Consider the following 20122-nt stretch of genomic DNA (forward strand, 5'->3'; position numbering starts at 1 on the left):
ACTTATGCCAATTTTGAGTGAGGTGATATCTTGCCTACTACAAGATATGGTAGTATAAAATTCTATTCGAGATTGTGGAGCTGTACACTAGCTGCTATGGGTATAAAGTAAACGTAAAAAATGTCGGTGTGGACTTTTATTTGTGTGACTTTTTCAATTTGTTTGACTTCATTCGTGGACTATTCCATATGAACTTCATTAGTCAGCTGTTTACTAAGTCTTGTAGAGTAGCTTGAACTCTTCAGCTTGCTGAACAAAATGGTATCAGGGGGTTCTTGCACTAATTTTCTGACTATATAGACTAGTTGACTGTTTTACCATAACTTTTCAGTAGTGTACTTATATGTGAGATAGGTAAACCTTGTTTCCAGGCCTCACCTTGTGTTAGGTACATTTAGATCAAGCGAACATGCACACAACACCAATGCCTCATAAGGTAGAATTCTATTTGAAGACTGGTGTGTGAAACTTATATATGGTTCAATTATGGTGATCTTCATGCGCAAAAATGAATATATCATTGATCTCAGAGCTATATTCAAACCAAATCGGATATTCAATCTATATTGAGCCTATTTCTTATAATCGTAATACATCATGTTTGCATGAACCTCGTGTTGCATTCATGTCAAGTCAATGAAAAAGAGCTATAGTTTACACGTGTGACGTCTTGAAATACATGATTAAGATCAATGGTCTTTTTGTCAAACAATTAGCGTACAGAGGGATTATGTGGGGTACTAAAAAAAGTTTGAATTACAAGAGCAGGACTAGAAAGGAGGAGAGCGTAACTAAGCATAGGCAAAGGGCTTGACTAAAGAGAAACGGACCTCTTACGCCTCGAAGCTCAGAGGAGTGAGCTTGCCTACAAGGGTGAACCCTGTCGGAACTCTTGTGTGTCGCCTCTCGCATATCCCATGGGGGACAGTACTCTCGCAAAATGCCTTTATAGTAAGTTTAGGTAAAAAATATCTTAGGTAAAGAAAACAATTGGAATATGCTTGTGACCCCCTTGAAGTATATTAAGTAGCAATTGACCGGTAACAGGTAACCATTTACTAACTCTCTCATTTGTCTAAAAATGTCAAATTCAATGATGATTCAAGCTTTATGGCTGAGCTACACACATTGTTCGTACCAATTAATATTAAGCAATGCTACCAAGGTATATGGTCTATACAAGGGGGCAAACTCTCCAATCATACCTGTTGAGAGGACTAAATCAATATGGAGCAATGACTCAGCCCTGAACTTCTGGTGTATGGACAATGGGTTGATTTCGCCATCTTCCTGACTGGGACCTCTGCATAACCATTCATGTTTCTGACTTTCCCATGTTTTGTGGATTCTTACACATTTAATGTTGACATCTTAATGGTTAAGATAACCGACTTAAAACTGACTAAAAAAGCAACTCGCACATCTATACAAAAAAACTTGTGTAAGTATAGCCTTGTTTACTTACACGACATTCCCTAACAATGGATATGGGACTGATTGGCCCTATGGGATCTAGGAACAACGCCGGGGCCGCCTGGCCTGCCTGTCTTGTGGCTCGGCCGCTGACTATTCTACCTTGATGGATTTCTACTCCATAATGATGGCGCGGGGAAGAGTTAGACGCATTTTGTGTTCACTCCCAACACAATGCTTAAATCTAGATTGTTCTGATTTTTAATTGATTTTGTCCATCACTACTGACGACACATACACTTATTGGACGTATTTGGATAATGGCTGGGTGGGTTGATCATGAGCATATACTCTCGATTCTCCCTACTGTACCTATACCTTCTCTCCCAGCTTATTTTTCTTTAAATTCTCTCTGTATGGCGGTTTTAGCTTTATAATGTACTAGTTCGGTTTCTATACGCTATGGCTGATGAACGCAGACTGTGTAATCAGTATTTGATATAATTGTAATCCATGTATTGCGGTGTGCTGTGACCATTTCAGCCTTCTCTCTCTGTTGGACGTTATTTTCGTATTCATATGTGTGTGAACAGTCACCTGCAGCCGTAGACTCAGTCCTGATTGATCTCCTTGCTAGGAAAGCAGGCGATACTGTTATAAAGGCGCGAAGCCCAGAGGTTATGTCGGTAATTTGGGCAGATGGTGCGGACTGTGCCTATCCAGATTCGGTCAAATATAGTTCCTTAAGTGGTGTCACGTAGTAGAATACGCATCTCGCTAATCTTATTGCCTCCGAAATGTTATAAGCTTGGTACTAAACACTCCCTTACATCTCCCTGGCCAGCTGGACGAACTATCTGCTAGCTTACATACCTCATGGTACACTGCACCTTCTCACGACGCATTCATCAGGCCTTATCTGCGGTGCATGCGTCCGCAAGGAACACTTCTTCTGAGCGGGAGCGGCACATGCTCAGAAGGAAAAGCGCGATACTTGCTCCTCTCCTCGAGGCTTCAAGCATCATACATCCGGCCCCCTCAGGTCTATAGGACCAATCACAGGTCCATAGACCAAGTACGCTCGTTTTGTCTATGTCAATATAATGGCGACACCGGAGAGAGGTGAGGAGTGCCACATAGAGCTAGATATGACGTTTGGTTGCTCGTCTCATTACAGTTTTTCCATATATTTGCTATAAAACTCTCACGAACAACCCTCCATATATCTGTTGCGCAAGCGTAGAATTACTATCCTTAAATTCCTCCCTCTGGTCAAAACATTTTGCGATCGGTTATCCTTATATAGAGACGAAAGAGGCGGAGCGCAGATAATTAGAGGAAGCGAGAGCGCAGGAAGGGGATAGGATGGGTCCATGAAAACATATCATATATATCCCTAACATAAATGTTAAGGCAACTGATAGATAGACCATCAACATATATAGCTTAATGATGAGCATATATTTACCGCTGGAATAAGTAAATGGTACTCTTTCGAGCATCAAATCATTCTATGCATTCTATCCAGATTTCTTTTCTACTTATATAAAGACCAGGATCGTACACACTGTTGCAGGTGCTCATTTCAATGGGAAACAGCACTATTTCTGCAACTCATCTCTTCTAGGATGATAGCTTGCATATATTACCCCAAATTAGCTACTAATCATATTGATATGTCAAGCAGATAGTGTATCATATTTCCACGAGCTGTACTACGCTACCCAGACTATGACTACGTGGCAGGACTAGCAACCTCGTTCGTAAAACTCGATCTAAGTCGTTGATCTTACACCATTTTCGAACACCTCTCATGAGAGTCACCTCGATGAACATAGAACAAGCAACACGAGACAGATGAAGCACAAGCGATAGAGGGATACAGAGCCACACAGCACTTAATCATGATCACCATCCCAACTCCAAAAAAATATCCCTAGAGACACAACAGTGCCGATAACATACGATTAATAATGTCGAACCTACTACAGGGAAAGAACGTGGAACTGGCACCTCTTCTTCTCTGTTTTACTAGATAGAGACAATTGTGAGACCTGGTGGTTCTTATGAGACTCCGTCTACGCGCATTATACCTCTTCGGAGAACATAGCCCACCCTGCCAGAGGTTTATCATAGATGGATAAAGTCAAAAGGCTTGAGAGACAGATTTTCCTATCCGAATTCTGGGGAGTCAGAGCCCATGGAAGCACGTAGGACTCCAGGCGGTGGCACCTCATAATTCTGTCAGCAATTATATATATAGGACCGAACTGGCAAGCTTTCAGTCTATCTTAGCGGTCTCATTTTAAGGCAGCCCAATATCCTGAAGTTGCGTGTGTAGAATTAACATCAGCGGCTCTTAATCTATTGTTGACTTATTTGTTACCCAGCATATTGATGTCCTATGTCACGGAGGCTATCTAAAGTAAACCCAGTTATATAGCAACAAGGGTCGCCATATATGTCACCTCGCCAACAAGATCGATTCAGCTTTCTAATACATATCAGTGTATACCAACATTGTATACGTGCTGAAGGATCTTTTTCGTGAGCCACGTGAGGAGAGGTGATGTGGTAGCTCCATTACTGTGATCGCTTCTGTTGCTCCTTCTAACCATTATAAAGTCGCGTATAGACACTGAGACATTCCCATGTCTTGTGGTGGTAAGGCATATACAAAAATATACTAACGATCAGTGTAATGTAATTACTATTTGGTTAGTTGATCCTCCACACAAGTCAAGCGTACATTTAAGGTTATGCCATGCTTTGTACTCGTCCTACCTTCGTAGTTTGTGTTTGCTTTCAGTGGTGTGGTTTGATTATTCCGACGTGCAACCTGAAAGATTTGGATAGCATTTCGGTAAGTTCTTGTCAGGTTAAGTCAGGCCCTAACATTAGCAAGCCTCACTCTAACTAGCCTTCCACCTTTTAAGAGTGAACACCAGCTTAATCTACACTCCCTAGCTCCCACTTTCCAGAGGCAGAATACAAACAGGCACGAACGGCTTCCTCCCAAAATTTCGGAATGTCGTTTTAGGGACAGACGATTCTAAATCATCACAGGAAGCTTGAGCCATAATATATATGTAAAGGCTAATGTTGGGTAGGTGCCATACAACAACCAGCCCTCACATTCGAGCTCAATCTCTGCCTGGGAAACACCGCAGCTCAGGAGGGCTCCAGGCATACGCCTAGGATGGTGTTTCCACACCAATATATGCCAAGAATTGGCTTTCTATCCTGCTAATTTTAAAATTGCCACCGGTTGCCTTCAACGGAGTCACCATGTTTAACCACCATGTACTACAGTAGCAAGAAGGACAAACCAAAACACTGCCACTGTATCGATTAAGGCGGTCGTTTTGCGTTAATTAGGGTTGTTTGTCCTAACGGGAGGGTAAGGCAAGGGAGTGCAATCTGTCAGGTTGCAGCCGCCTAGACTCTGCACTACAATGCTACACACCCCTCGTCCCTTCAACGTTCAGTTGGTAAAGCTGGGCAGGTTGAGTAAACTCCTTTATTTCCAGTCTAGGTTGAAATAACACACATCTCTGCCTCTTCTCTTGCAACTAAATATGAGCATACTGCTTGAAAATTCAGAAGAATTTCTGGCTTCTGAAAATCAACTTTTTCAAGTTCCTCTTGCTGCAACTTGGGACCACCAACGAGCAAAAGGGTGGGCCCCCGCGGAGGCAGCTTTAAAGTTTCCAATCTCTCTGTGCGTTCTTGGCGGATATCCCAATACAACGCTGGAGCGTTACCTTGCCGCAAATGTCACCGTTTTACATTATGTTACAACGCGATTTGCTCATGCAAACTCCATCACACATTTCGAGCCAAAGTAGGTCCTGTGCTGGCTGTTTCGGCACGGGGTCGCAGAGGTTATTTTCTCTTTCAGCTGTTTGTTTCTTCTTTTTTTTTGCAGCAGCGCCTCAGCCAGTGCCGCTAAAACAGCAACTGGTGTCTGCATTGGGGACAAAAGGCCTCTGATCGGTGCACAGTTGCATGTCTCCACCAGGACACCACCACTCAAATCCCCCTGGCGTCTGTCACCACTATCCACTCACAAAGACCAGCGCGCTCTTCTGTCGTACATAGGGTGCTAGTTGCTCTGGCTTGACCCGGGCGCCTAAGGAAAAGACCACTACCCGCATACTTAGGGAAAACTTCTGTCTTCCTCCAAAGCTACAACCACTTAAATATGGCCCAAAAGTACGAATTATTAATTCAGTCGTCCACTTACGGTGGATTAACTGTATCAGTTGTTTGCCTAGACTCTGTCTCAAATACACTTTGAGCCAACTAGTTGCGCCATGACCAGTAAAGCCATCCACAAAGTAACTTACCTTTCACCTCTTGAGACAAATTAGCGTTCCCAACACCACAAATGTAAATAAACCGGCACTTTTTGCAACAATTCATGGCCGACAACAAACTCCACTCAACTCCACTTTTCTAGTCATGGCTCTCGTGCCCCCCGCCCCCCCCCTGTGCACCTAACCATAAGCCACCGATCTGTCTGTTTAGTGCCGGCGCTCCTCCTCACCACACTTGGCTCTGTGCGCCGACACCAGGCGCGCGCGGTCCCTTGCGACTCCCTGCTGGAAATGTTATCAGACACAAGCGGCTATGGGGAGTGTTATTCATTGGGTTGGTTGCCAAAGGTGGCGGTCAGGGTGGACCATTCCCCGGGGCACTAACTTGAACATTAAAGGGGGTTTCCCCAAGTCACAATGATGGCGACGGTTCATTTCACAGCAATAAAATATGGAAAGGAGAGTTCAAACAGGAAAGGACATAGGGATAATAAGAAGTTGTCACGATCTGCAACGCTGTGATTTCCTCTGCGCAGCGCAGGCGTGTAAACAGACAGTAACAAGATGCCTCATGCGGACCTGGGCCACACTGTGATGTAATGGAAGGGAGGGCTGACAGAGTGTCCATGTTCCTAGTTTGGTGGGGCCACTGACATGATAAACGTCCCAAAAAAAAGTCCTGATCTTTCAACAAAAGGACCAGCGCCTGAACAACATCCACCGGCGGGTTCCAGGCGCTGGGACCACCTGCATGCGTAAAAAACCACACTGCCGCCGCACGTGTAACTCTTCTCCTTCTGGATTCTCACTCCTCGCTGAGAAGGCAAGTGACTCTAAGGTTGTGGTACTGTAGCCTATCGCCGCTGCGGCTATTGTACACTGGTATTTAATCTTTAGTTCTTCCTTGGTAGATGTCGAATGGGTGAGTGGATAGAGGGGGTGGAAGGTATGTGGTCTAGTGGTGATGCTGGACTTGGATGACATAAGATTTAAGGAACACCCACCCTGTGTAGGGGTGGGTGTGTGTGTGTTCTCAGTAACATATCCAGATCACACTGACCACAAGTGGACCCCTTCTTTATCAGTGTTTGGGTTCAAAGGGAATGAAAAGGAAGAGGCAGGACAGAAGGTACGGCAAGTCTATGACAAAAATAGATATTGTTTAACTAATGGTTAAAAATTACACGTGAAGGTTACTATTTTAGGTCACACTAAAGGGACGTTTCAGAATCTATGAAAGAGTACATTTTAAATGTCTCCCAAGGATCATGTTCTTGATTGTTTCTGCATAATTAACAAAACAAAATACTCACTTTTGCTCCAAAAGTAGCAGAACTAAAGCATGGCTGGTGCACTGACCAAAACTGATCTGTCTAAGCTTTGCATTAGTTAGTCAAGATCAGGTCAAGGGGAGTTATCAAAATCTAGCTTTAAAGTCACTGTTTGCTTTTTGGTGGCTGATTTTTTTTTTTTAGAAAAGTCACTGACCTGGCTCATCAAAACTCAGCAAAGGTCAAAGTCAGTAGGTGGCAACCCTTTGAGAATACTACTTTCTGGTCATCAGTTGTGTTTGTACAGCGCAGTATGGGAGCAGCACAGTATCAGGCATGCAGCATACAGAACATCAGTGGCGTAATGTTTGATTACCAGTGACCTGCTTTACACTAATATATGGGTTGTCTGACCAAAAATTTAAATCAAGTAAAAATAATAAATGCCAGCCAAACAATCAATTACACCTGCAACCCAGAGGTGGATCATGGAGGACATTTTCAGATCAGCTAATACAGCAAAATTAGAAATGTATTATTACCAAAATAATACTTTAAGAGTCAAAAGTGAAGATAATAATTATGCAGCAGACTGACAGCATTTTAATCTAGTTGGTTGAGGTAATTTTTGGTCGAGGTAATTCTGTCTAGGCTACCGTTGAGTCATCTAATTTACTGTACAGGAATGCATCATATGTGCTCATTATATACTAGGTTTAGTTAATTTTAATTTACGAGGTACAATATTTCCATCTGAAATCCAGTGGAGTGGAAGTATAAATTTGGATAAAATGGAAGTAGGTTGATCAAGTAAAAGTACCTAGTCTGAACTGTACTCAGAACAGTACATTATTAATGCACTTATTGTCCACAACTGTTAACCAGAAGTTCCTCAAAATGTTCAACCAAAATATATATTTATTGCACATTGTCATTGTTGTATTTTGTCATTGTACTAGTGGATATAACTAGTGGATCTTTCCAAAGAACTCCTCAAACCCCTGCCCCGCACACCTGAACGTCTAGACGTAACGTCACCTGTGGAAGAAACTATGCCAACCTCTGCTACACACCGAGACGGTTGACTAAATGCTGCCGCCTAGCGGTTTCATTTTGACATAACTTCCTACAGATGTTTAATCGATGGAGGATAATGGTCGCCTCCGTGTTGAAATCAAACTCACATCACATTGTCAGGAAAGAGAGACTGAAACATTTGAGCCACTGCATCTCCAAACAGACATGATTACGTTACACGTTTTCGTTGGCATTGTTTGTACTGTGCGCTGCATTCAGGGCTCCTCGTAGATTATTGTTGCAACGGTCGGAAGCGCTATTTGTGTCATTGATCATAGACATCAAAACGTTAAAAGTAGACGAAAATGTACACAGAACTGGTACTTTTTATGCCTGCATTGTTTTAGGTTACTATTCATGAGCTAACCGATGTTCAAATGAAACCATTAGACAAATAAGTGATTACATGCATTACTTTCCTTTTTTTAATCGATTTTCCGGGACTTCCATGTTTACCGACGACCTTAACAGCACATTTAGCAACAGAAAATTATTAGTAGTTCTTACAAGCGTGCTAGTCGTATTTGCCACTCTGATATGTGTGTAAAGTGTCCATTATTACAATATCCCCAGAGCCATTATATCTCAATAGCTCTAAATATCACTAATGACCCTGAAGGCAGCATTGTGTCACATGACCAGAGCACAGCTGAGGGATGCTGAGGTAGGCTTGCCCGTTGCTAGCCTGTTAGCCACGTTAGCTGTGTCCAGTAATCCTGGCAGAAACAACCGTTTCCTCCCTCCTTTCCAAACGGGACCACCACAGGGAGAAACACTACACGCCATGGGGAGGGTGCAGCGCATGCGGCCTGGTTTTGCATCCCCTCATATCGCCAGCTTTTGGTTAGTTGTCAATGTCATAGTTTGTAGCTAGGGCTGTCCAGTTAGCTCGGCTAGCCTGTGTGTGGTTGACGGAGGGCCAAGGCCAAGGCCAAGCGAGAAAAGGGAGGCCGTCGGGTGAGTACATTGACGCTAACGTCTTGTTTTTCCACAATGTCTACTAGCTTTTCTACATGCCAACATCACACATCGGCTTGTTGGTTGGCAGCTGTTCGGCTACTTTGCATGGTTTTGTTGTACTGAGATACGTTTTGCTTGTGTTTGCGGTTGTACGTTAACGACACTGGATCAATCATGTAACGTTACATATCGGCCGACATTACCTGTGACATTTGAACTGTTAGTTGATCACTGAATAAAAGTGGACAGTGCTCACCCAGTCGGACACTTCGAGGCTTTTATTTTCTTGGCGTGTAATAGGATGATAACAGTGCTAAGCAGCCCGTTTTTTTTTGGAAAAGGTATTAAATCGCAGTGACATTAACGCTAGTTTGGTTTATTTAGCTTTATCGCCCGGAGCTTTAAACGCAGAGATGTGTGTCCATGCTTGTGTATTACTATTGTTATTACAACGCGTCCTTTTCAGGGAAGTTGTTCAAGAGCATATTGGTGACAGTATTATTCTGGAGGGACTGATGGAGGTCCACAGTTCCTCAAACACCTGAACCCCCTCCTGTTCCCAAGGTTTAGCCTGCATTTCTACTTAAAACTGCACAGTAATGTGCTGCATTCTGTATTTGTTTAAGGATTCAACTATTATTACTATTGATTCATTATTCATTACCCTTCTGTCATATACTGTAGCATACAGAGGTTTTTATCTTCTATATACTGTATTATAATGTACATATTTCAGACTCTTAATAAATATTTCTGTTTTCGTATTATATTGTTGTTACGTATTGTAATATAATACTAATTAACATTATTTTTATTATTTATTACTTATTATTATCTTATTATATTATTCTATTCTTTAATATCTTGTGAGCACCTTGAGCAGCTGTAATGAAACAAATTCCTCCCAGGGATCAATAAAGTATTTCTGTGCCATGAAAGGTATTTATTACTTATTTTAAGGAAAATACCTTAAACATTAAAGCCTTTTTCATGGCATCCGTCGCTCCAGTTTAAAAGTTTTAGATGCCTTGTGTGTTTTAACGCATTTCTCTGCAGCTGGACATATTTGGCATTTTTATCAATCTTGATATCTTGATTTTAACAATTATCTGTGAGGCTAAAGCATAACTTGGTTTCACAACATGCCTTTGTGCTGATGGTAAATAGGGAATTGTTTGCAATTTTTGGAGGTTGTGTGTCTTGTTTATTTCCAACAAGCAGTTTTTTTCCAGCATTTTTTTAGACCTCACTTAATTCACCTTTTGAGAATGTTGCCCTCTCTTCTATCAACATGGCCACACTGAGACATATGAAGAATCTTATGAGTGGTTTGCAAGAATAACATCATGTTGTACTTACTTTGTTATTTCACGTCACTTTGTATTTTGTTCATCTCCTGGTCATAATCCACCAGGCATTTGCCCTGTAGGTGGACAGAGGAGGGGAGGAGAAGACCTGGACTAGGTTTTGGATCAGACCTCCTGAAGTCGCCTCCACCATCATCTTAGTCACTGTCACCCTCAGCTGAGCCATGTCTTCGTCAGGGTGCTGCCACCTACCCGGCTCCCTTTGTGACTACTCTGGGAACGCCGAATCTGATGCCTCCAAGGATTCGGAGGAGTCTGATTCTACCGCACAGGCCCAGTACATTGCCAAGGTTACCGCTAAAGATGGCCGCCCACTCTCCACTGTTGTCAAAGCGGTGAGCTTGCAGAGGTAAGAGAGGGAGGAAATCACACAAGGCCCTCACGAATACACTAATTATATTGTACTTTGTTACATCATCACATTGTTGTCTTCTCTACTTTGCTCCACAGTGATGTGGGCATGTGTCGCATTTGTCACGAAGGAGCTGGAGGGGAGACACTGCTCTCACCCTGCGACTGCACTGGTACGCTAGGTAAAGTGCACAAGAGCTGCTTGGAGAAGTGGCTGTCCTCCTCTAACACCAGCTACTGTGAACTCTGTCACACAGAATTCACTATTGAACGACGACCACAACCACTCACACAGGTTAGATGTTTTGACTGTGTGTACAAGAAGAAGCAGAAATGAGCAAGAATACTTTGTCTAAAGCAAGAGAGACTATTTTATCTTTTGGCCTTGGAGTGATATGTGAAGTATTTTTGTCTTTGAGATTATTATTATTTTTAAATGTTTTCACTTAAGAGTGTGTGCCAACAGGCAGCATCTTCTAGACGTAAGATGATTTGCACATATTGATTAAATGGTTGCCTGACCTTGTAATAAGAGCTCTATTCATAGGACTAGTTTTCAGTAACATAAATGCATTTCTATTAGTTATGCAGGAAACTTGCACCTTTTTTATTCTCAAAGTAACACTCGCTAAGATCGTACTGTAGAAAGCACATTTTCAGTTGGACCAATGGCCTCGTCATTTTGCTCTTTCCCAGTGGCTGAAGGACCCAGGCCCTCGCAGTGAGAAGCGCACGCTGCTGTGCGACATGGCCTGCTTCCTTCTCATCACGCCCCTGGCAGCCATCTCCGGCTGGCTGTGTCTCAGGGGCGCCCAGGACCACCTGCAACTGAAGAGCAGACTCGAGGCTGTTGGCCTCATCGCCCTCACCATTGCCCTGTTCACCATCTACATCCTCTGGACACTGGTAACTAACTAATACTTTGTATATGTTCTCCTGTAGTTGAGCAAAACATGTTTGTAAAGCACGTTTAGGTATTTCTGTTAACTTGATGTCACAGAGTGAGTCTTTTTCTCTCTGGCATCTTCACACCCACAAGTTGGTTTTAACATCTTGGTGTCCCACATAGATTTGGAAAACAAATGTGAACTGGCAAAGACACAATACAAAGACTACCAAACCCACAGATTTATGTTCGGCTGTTGATTATTATTGTAGAACTTATGTTGCTGTTTTCTAATATAACCTTCAGTAACACTGGACAAAGTTAAACAGTAGAGAGACGTGAGGGCAACTTGATCATCTCTGGCACAGAGCACTCACTTGTCTGAAAGTTGGCCAGATAGTTCATGCATACACATACATGCATAACTCATTGAGAATACTGAGAATACTAAGAATAAGCTGGATTTGACTTTTAAGTAAGAATAAGCTGCTTTTCCTTAAGTGGATCCTATTCTTTAAAAATAGGATGTATTGTGAATTTGAAACCTTCTTCAGAAACCTAATCCTTTAATCTTCAGCAAAAGAATCATTCAAAATGACAAATATTATCCCTTTAGCTCACAGCATGTTCAGTCAGCATATTGTTCCTGTCCTGCATCCGTACTACTCTGTCTCAAATATCTTGCTGTCAGTTGTATTGATGTCTATCTTCTTCCTCCATTGTCACCCCGTCTTGCCCCCTCCCACTCCTCTTCCATCCAATCTCAGGTGTCATTTCGGTATCACTGTCAGTTGTACTCGGAGTGGAGGAGGACCAATCAGAAAGTACGCCTGCTCATGCCTGACATGAAAGGGGCGCACACCACCCAACGCTCTGTGCCGACCAAGTCGACCAAGAAAATGACTGATGAGACCATCGTATGAGTGCAGAGTGGTGCCAAAAGGAATATTTAAAATAACGCCCACAGCAGCACTCGATAAGAAAACAAAAATTAATCATATTAATGAACTTTTGCACTTCATATGGACCATTCTGAGAGGGGAGAGCTACTTTCTCCTTCTGTTTTCTTTTTTTGAAGCACTTGATGTAAAACTATTACGGTATTGGCCGACCACAAAAAGTGGTTTTGGAAAGAACTCATTCCGGAGTCATAGTTGATGTTGAAACACAGAGTTGTCACCGGACAGCCAGCGCTGGGATGTGAACGACATGAACACATGGACAATGGACTAACCAGCCCAACTGTGTGTCCGTGACACAAACTTATGAAATACTAAGACACAAGCTAATGTAGCAGGATATAACTGATTCAGCATGCTACTACAGTATAATATGAAACATATTCACTACCTATAATTCCCCCATATGCCCCATCACAATGTATTTACCTGTTTTTGAACAATGGGCAGCCAGTAGCCCAGCAGAGGATAATAATCTAAAAACATGATTGACAAAGTTTATCTGTGAATATTCATTCTTGACGAGTTAAAGGGCGGCAGTCACTCATACCAACGGTCCTGTCTATAATCGGCACCCTTTTAAAGTTACCTGGTAACGCTTTGTCATTGCTGTCTGAACTGTGGAAATGAAATCCTTTTCCTGTTTAGACAACAGCTAAGGCATCACATATTTATCACACTTGTAACGGGGTCAGTGAAGATTGTAGCATATGGGAAAACACTTAACTGCAGCCGTTAAACGGCAGTGCAGTAATGTATGAGGAAATAGTATTGAAGCTGTGGAAAAGTGTTAACATTCTAATTGGATGACGTTTCTACTATTGTCATAAAAGTGCATTAGCAGACCGCCCTGCACCACTTGTAAATGCACCATTCATTAATTGAGCTGCCTAGCAATGACCAGTAGTTATGTCCCACATCACAAGAGATGCAGTTTTAAATAGAAGAGATCCAGTGTTCTGAATAGTGAGACTACAAGACTTTTGTCCTTTATAAAAACACAAGAGATGTATCAGAGCAGGCTGGTACTCAGTGTGGGTACAAAAGAGAAATGTGTTCTGAGATGTCAATCAATGTATGCGGCATATGCTAAACAAAGTATTTTGTGTTATTGTAGTCTTCCTGCTGCATCCCCTGGAAAGTTGGGTTATTGTGCAATAAAACACGAGGGACTCCTGGACTAAATCAATGTGAAATGTGACTTATCTGCTGCTCTATGGCATTTCAGCCTCTTATGATCTTCATGTGGTCTTTGGAAATATAATCTAATGATCAGTCGCTATGAGGGTAATGCCCTGAGATTTCATGATCTTGTGTAAATGTTAATGTTTACATTTAATATATTCGAGCGGATTAACATTCATTATTTGTAGGACCGTCGCAGTGTATACTATGAATGACATGACATTTACTCAAGTACTGTACTTAAGTACAATTTCAGGTACTTGTACTTTGGTTGAGTATTATTATTTTTATCTATTTTATACTTCTACTCCACTACATTTCAGAGGAAAAGTCCACTAGTTACTTTTCAGATTAAGATTCTACATAAAAACATCCACGTTTATAAAATATAATACATTGCTGGTTCCCATCATTTTTGGATTGTAGCACCTTACAGAAACAGTAGGGTCTGGTTGGGACCACCGTCTTTGTTACCAGCTCCACCAAAGAATGGTTTCCCGATAGATATTTATACAAATGGGTGCAGCATCATTTTTTTCCTTCTCTCCTACCCCAGTGATCAGCGCACAACTCCCACTAAGCCACCTTCTGACCCTTTGGAGAAGCCTGACCCCTAGGATCTGGAGCCACTCGACCTAAAGAGATAAATATCTATATATAACTATAACTTTATTATACTAACTATTTAAATAGAACTTGCTCCACTTAGACCTGAAACAACAGTAAAATTTGACAAATTGGTCCAGAGTTAAGGTCACCGTGCAGGTACAGTATGTAACTGTATGTATGTGTTGCTAAAAAAGAGGACATGACAACATAATATTGTAAAATTTAATTTCATGGCATTAATATAATGTATGTGAGCAGACAAGCTATCAAAATCAAAACAAAAAAAGAAGATATTTTACACAAAATGCAATAAGCATCAGCAGCGTCACAACCACTTTTGAGATGATGACTGAACGAGGAGAGGAAAGCTCAAAAACAGGACTGCTGGTACGACTGAAACAGGCAGGATTCAAACCTCAGGCCTCCAACATGTGGCAATAACAATCTACCAGGGAGATGTCTAGGCTTACAAGGTCTCAGGCAAAGCTTTTCTGCTACACTATCATGGGTTACTGTGGTAGCTACTTGCACGGTACCATCAGTCCTGTTTTTGCACTGGGATGTAGCAGATTGTACCTGGGTCAAATTACAATTTGAAATCAATTCAAACACTTCATTCTGGGATTGATCATTTGTGGCATAAACAGAATTGACTCCATTCATCTAAAAAGTGCAGATTCAGACAATATTGCACCCCAGGCGGATGGAAGCACACCAACGCTGTGGATTTCAATTAATAATCGACCCAGGTGAGGGGGGGACGGTTGCCATGGGTTACAGGTTCTGACAGCACTGCAGTTTGCTCCCCCTCTGGCCGTCCGTGGTGGGTGGCACACTAATGTCCACCACGTTGTTTCCCGGGGACTCGTCATGGGCAGACCGCTCAGCAATTTGTTTCTGAGAGACGATGCGGTAGATTTCTGTTTTATTAAAGATGGAGAACAAACAGATCAGACATTTCCCCCCTGAAATTCTTTAGTTGTTTTAGGTGGACTAGCAAAGATTCAGGATCACCTTTCTAACCTACATTAGGTACGACACTAAAACAACCTAGTTAATGTGAGGTTGCAGCTATGCAACGCCCTAACACATCACAACAAACATGTTAGAGAAACACCCACAATTATACTGATACCAAGAGGTGAGATATTTTACAAGTTGATATTTCAGTTACAATTTTACAGAAGACAAATTAAGACAACTTCCCACAGTTAGAGGAAGTTACACAAGTAACGTTCAAGAGATTAGTTACCAGAAAGTACTGTTTGTCTCTGTTTCTCTGTAAATATGTTAATATTGAAGATAGATTGATACTTTATTTATCCCGAGGGAAATTCAATGCTCTCCGTTCTAATATCACACAAAGGTTTACTGCCTGAACACGTTTTAAAGCCTATAAGGTAAAATCTTAAGCAACATCATTTCAGCTTAGAATCACATATAAATGGTTATTAGAGATTAAGTAAGACCACAAGCATACCTGTAAGGATATTCTTAAAGGCTTCTTCAACGTTTGTTGAGTCCAGGGCTGAAGTTTCTATGAATGACAGATTGTTCTTCTCTGAGGGGTAAGAAAGAAAACATACATTGAACAGTAATAGAAGCTTGCTATTTATTAGAAACATCCAGTGACATAACTTAATATATATATAATAATGGCAAGAGTAGAAGACTTATTGTTTGTTTTTTCTGGTCTTACCACTTTGAGGAAAACAAACAACACAGTTAAGGTTTCTATGAGGATTTTGTATAACAGCAGCGCAAGCAACTGGACACATATTGTAATAAATATCGAATAGTAAAAAAAACTACAAACAATACAAAAAAGGCTATGAATTAAAAAAACTAAACTCTAAAATTCCTAATTCTAAAATACCTGCGAATGCCCGGGCCTCGTCTGTGGGCACGGCCCTGAGGTGGCGCAGGTCGCTCTTGTTGCCGACCAGCATGATGACAATGTTGTTGTCAGCGTGGTCCCTCAGCTCCTTCAGCCAGCGCTCCACATTCTCATAGGTCAGGTGTTTGGCTATGTCATACACTAAGAGTGCCCCCACTGCTCCTCTGTAGTACCTGTAACAGTGATGACAGGGAATGTCAGGGTGGTCTACTGTTTTCTGGTTTAGTCTTAAGTCCTGTTATTTTTCAATAATTCATTTCATATTCTGTTGTTTGTACACTGCTGGATGTCATGTATCATGTTAACAATGAGAATACCAGCGTGTAACTCATATTGTACTGTATTTTGGTGTTTAAATTGGTCTTAAATTCAATTCTATGTGAGATATAGGCTATATATGCTTTCTGAAACATGCAGATACTCTAAATATACATTGAACATGTTTGACATTTATCAGATGCACTTCTGGATAAACAGGACATTGAGAGAGAGCTCCCCAGGGTTCTGTGTCTAACTCGAGAAGATTAAACCCACTAGCTAAAGTCCTAGTCCACAATTGACATAAAATGTCAATTTATGTTATTGACATAAAATGTCAATTGTGACTGCACAGCTGAAGTATTCCCCCTCAATGAGGGGTTTCAGGTAACAAGCAGGACTATCTGCACCACACAGAAATGGACTCACGCTGAGGTGATGGCTCTGTAGCGCTCCTGTCCTGCTGTGTCCCAGATCTGCGCCTTTATCGTCTTGCCATCCACCTGAATGCTGCGTGTGGCAAATTCCACCCCGATAGTGCTCTTACTCTCTAGGTTGAACTCATTTCGCGTGAATCGAGAGAGCAGGTTGCTCTTCCCTACGCCTGAGTCCCCAATTAAAACAACTGTGGAGGGAAAGAGAAGGAGAGAGGATGAGACAAGTGTGTTTGTATGCTGAATGTGTGATGGGAGAGGCGAGGGGATGGGCTACATATATTAATAGATCCCAGAAGAAATGTTGATATAGCATAAAGCATTGCCTCTAAACGCTGGTTTGAACAGATCCCAGGGGCATCATGTATTTGTGTGTGATTAATAGGATGTGTAAAACATATTTCTACTGTAAAGGAGTGTAGCAAACTACAAGGCTCAGTACATAACCTTAGTGTTACTACTCATTAGTGCTCGAGAATCTGCCTTTTTTTCCTTTTTACTTTCATACCAGCTTCTAACTTAATGAACAGCATCATTTTGGAGTTTTTGGAATTCAACAAATTAGTTCTTTCAGATCAATTTCAAGAAGTTTCTCAGCACCATTTATCAAAAATAATGTGTGATGAACTGTTTAATAATTGATAATTCATGTGTATTGTATTGAACAATATATTGAAGGTAGGTGTGATAGTGTCCATCTTTCCTCTTAGGTTTGGCCTGTTCTGCATATGCTGTAGAGAACCACTCACATAGACAAAGAGGGTAGACCAGCTAAAAAAACATGTGTCAGTTAGTAACCAACCACCTAAGACCATAAGAGGTACGGTTATTTAATTCATGCCATCATCCACCCATCAAATAACCCAAACAAGAATTAAAGCCTGAGGGATTATCCACTAAATAAAGAGGTTCTTTAGTTGGTTTTGGCACAATCACAAAAAAAAGAGGGGTAGGTTTGTAAGACTGAGCAGAATATGCTTAACTGAATAAATGAGGGTTTTGCATTTCACCCGGCATCTCTAATAGACTGTACTAAAACACCCTGAGGGTGAAGATATTCAGCAAATGAAATCTTCCTGAGAGCACTCAGGTAGGGAGGCTTTAACCTGATTAACCTTCACATTTGTTTACCTATGGTTTAAGTCCCAGAAAATCCAGAACCATCTACAAAAAAAAAAAAAAACTATAGGAATGTGACACCAACACTGTGAGTATATATATGTGGATGTAACATTGAATGCATCAGAAAGAACCTTAAGCAAAATCCCTTTGGAGGACCAGCTGTGGGTTTGAATCACTACTGCTGAGCACCCACAGTATAAACAACAAAGATTGATTATTATCAGGCCTCCTTGTCCACACAAGGGACATCAGAAGTGATTGATCAGGCTCATGGTCCTGTGCTGAGCCGGTGTCAGGACCGGGGCTGAGGAGGCTGCTGTCCACAGCACGGCAGCAGAGGTGGAGCCCTTTTGTTTTCTCTCTCCTTCGACAAAAGGAAATAGAGCCGAACTTTGTCCCTGTCGACATCGCGCTGGTCCGGGCTGCAGGAAGCTGATAACAGGGCTTCATCAAAACCTGAATCGACAGTTTCAGGCCGCCTTGCCCTTCCTGTTTCGGCCGGGTACACAGACGATGGCTCGGGCAGAGAGAGACACACAGAGAGGGAGGGAGAGAGAGAGAGAGACAGCCCTCGCCTCCGGCAGATGCCCTATTCATCCCACAGAGGATACTTTGTTACATCTAAATGGCCCTTTGCCTTATACAGGCCCAGGATGTTAATGTGCCACAGGAGCTGATAGCACGATCAAAGGAAGGCATTCTGGATCCAACTGAGCACTGAAGATAAACATGGAGCTGAGTCTTCAATCTCAGTGACAAACTGATTAGGCCTATTGATTGTCATTAAAACGCTAATAATAATAATAATAATAATAATAAAAGTTGCGGCATTTTCAGTGAGAGCCGTCTGACTAACAATCATCTGAGGATGGAGCTTATTGATCAATAGAGGCTAATAGGCCTTTAAAACAAGCTCATGAGGTGGAATGAGTAGAAAAACATCAAATATCATTCAGTAAAGGAGGAAGCTGTTCACCCAAACGACTGAAGCCGCTGTGCGAGTTGATGAAAGTTTAATACGAGCTGAGCACGGATGGGGTGTTGCATCCTATACCTATAAATATAGCTGCAGGCGCTGTAATGTTACAATGACAGCATTATGTTGTAATAACAGCAAGCGGGTACCATCCGGACAAACATCAGTCTGCTTCCTATCAAAATGCACATCTGGTCAGCGAAAACCACACAATAAGGCATTACAGGCATTTATAAAGCACAGCTTCGTCGGTGAGAGCCTGTGTGAAAGGGGGAATGCAGTCATCTTTTCTTTTTTTTTTTTTTTACCTTTGAACAAGAAATCGTATTCATCGTCTCGGTTCCCCATTCTAGACGAGGCCGCTCCAACGGTTGCGTCCGGAAGAAGATGTGTGGAAAGTGTGGCTATGAATTGTCGTTATATGCCAGAAAAATACGGGAAAGGTTTGTGCTGGGAGACTCTGCGCCAGTTTTGGCTGTCAAGGCGAGCTGGCCGCAGAAGGGGGAGAGCTTTCCCAACTCTGCAGAGGGAGGGGAGGAGTCCCTGCACTTCAACATACCTTCCTCAGGGGGGCGCTCTTTACGGGCATGCCTGCAGACAAGCGTTCAGAGCCCGGAGTCAGACAGCCGTTTAATTGTGAATGAAAACAACAAACAGGGTCAGGCCACAAAGGATGTGCAACAACAATTAAGTTCACGTTTAATTTCACGTGTAAAATGTTAATGTTCACAAAGCTTTTAATGGCTGACTGTGTACGGTTTGTGTACAATAATAAAAATGTTAGATTTAGTCAGATCTAGCAGTGTGTTCAGCTCCGTTGTATCAGCAGTAATAAACAGTGAATCTCAACCTACTGAGAAGAAAAGATGTTTTAGAAGTAAATAATAAACGTAAGTGGATAAAGTCATGGTGGAGATATTTTATACTAATACGAGAGGCTATAATAAGAAATTATAGGGAAAATTCAAATCATAGAGCAAGTTGCATGAGGGAACGTGCAGTTACTCGAAATAAAATGTAAATGGTCTCATACAAACA

General features: G+C 41.9%; 2 protein-coding genes across 2 annotated transcripts; one reads left to right on the forward strand and one right to left on the reverse strand.

Annotated features, from left to right (window-relative positions):
• Nucleotides 1–8723: 8723 nt before the first annotated feature.
• LOC118334983 (E3 ubiquitin-protein ligase MARCHF2-like) lies at nt 8724–13810 on the forward strand. The gene is made up of 5 exons (XM_035671131.1): nt 8724–9037; nt 10455–10756; nt 10858–11053; nt 11455–11664; nt 12412–13810. The coding sequence occupies exons 2-5, from the start codon at nt 10572–10574 to the stop codon at nt 12565–12567; spliced, it is 747 nt and encodes a 248-aa protein (XP_035527024.1). The 5' UTR covers nt 8724–9037; nt 10455–10571; the 3' UTR covers nt 12568–13810.
• A 795-nt stretch (nt 13811–14605) lies between these two features.
• LOC118334288 (ras-related protein Rab-11B-like) lies at nt 14606–19611 on the reverse strand. Its single transcript, XM_035670133.1, has 5 exons — nt 19393–19611; nt 16982–17177; nt 16274–16467; nt 15878–15958; nt 14606–15317 (listed from the first exon to the last, which is right to left on the reverse strand). Exons 1-5 carry the CDS (start codon nt 19430–19432, stop codon nt 15172–15174), a joined length of 657 nt encoding a protein of 218 aa, XP_035526026.1. The 5' UTR covers nt 19433–19611; the 3' UTR covers nt 14606–15171.
• Nucleotides 19612–20122: the final 511 nt, after the last annotated feature.

Source organism: Morone saxatilis, unplaced genomic scaffold (genome assembly GCF_004916995.1).
Source record: "Morone saxatilis isolate NCDOM2014 unplaced genomic scaffold, NCSU_SB_2.0 Contig23, whole genome shotgun sequence".
NCBI classification, from domain to species: Eukaryota; Metazoa; Chordata; class Actinopteri; family Moronidae; genus Morone; species Morone saxatilis.

Coding starts and splice junctions, on each gene's coding strand:
- LOC118334983 (XM_035671131.1), top strand. CDS start 10,572: ATGTCTTCGTCAGGGTGCTGCCACCTACCCGGCTCCCTTTGTGACTAC. Junction 11,054..11,454: donor GACCACAACCACTCACACAG/GTTAGATGTTTT, acceptor GCTCTTTCCCAG/TGGCTGAAGGACCCAGGCCC. Junction 11,665..12,411: donor TCTACATCCTCTGGACACTG/GTAACTAACTAA, acceptor ATCCAATCTCAG/GTGTCATTTCGGTATCACTG.
- LOC118334288 (XM_035670133.1), bottom strand. CDS start 19,432: ATGGGGAACCGAGACGATGAATACGATTTCTTGTTCAAAG. Junction 15,959..16,273: donor CGAGGCCCGGGCATTCGCAG/GTATTTTAGAAT, acceptor CTTACCCCTCAG/AGAAGAACAATCTGTCATTC. Junction 15,318..15,877: donor CTTTAAGAATATCCTTACAG/GTATGCTTGTGG, acceptor TTAATAAAACAG/AAATCTACCGCATCGTCTCT.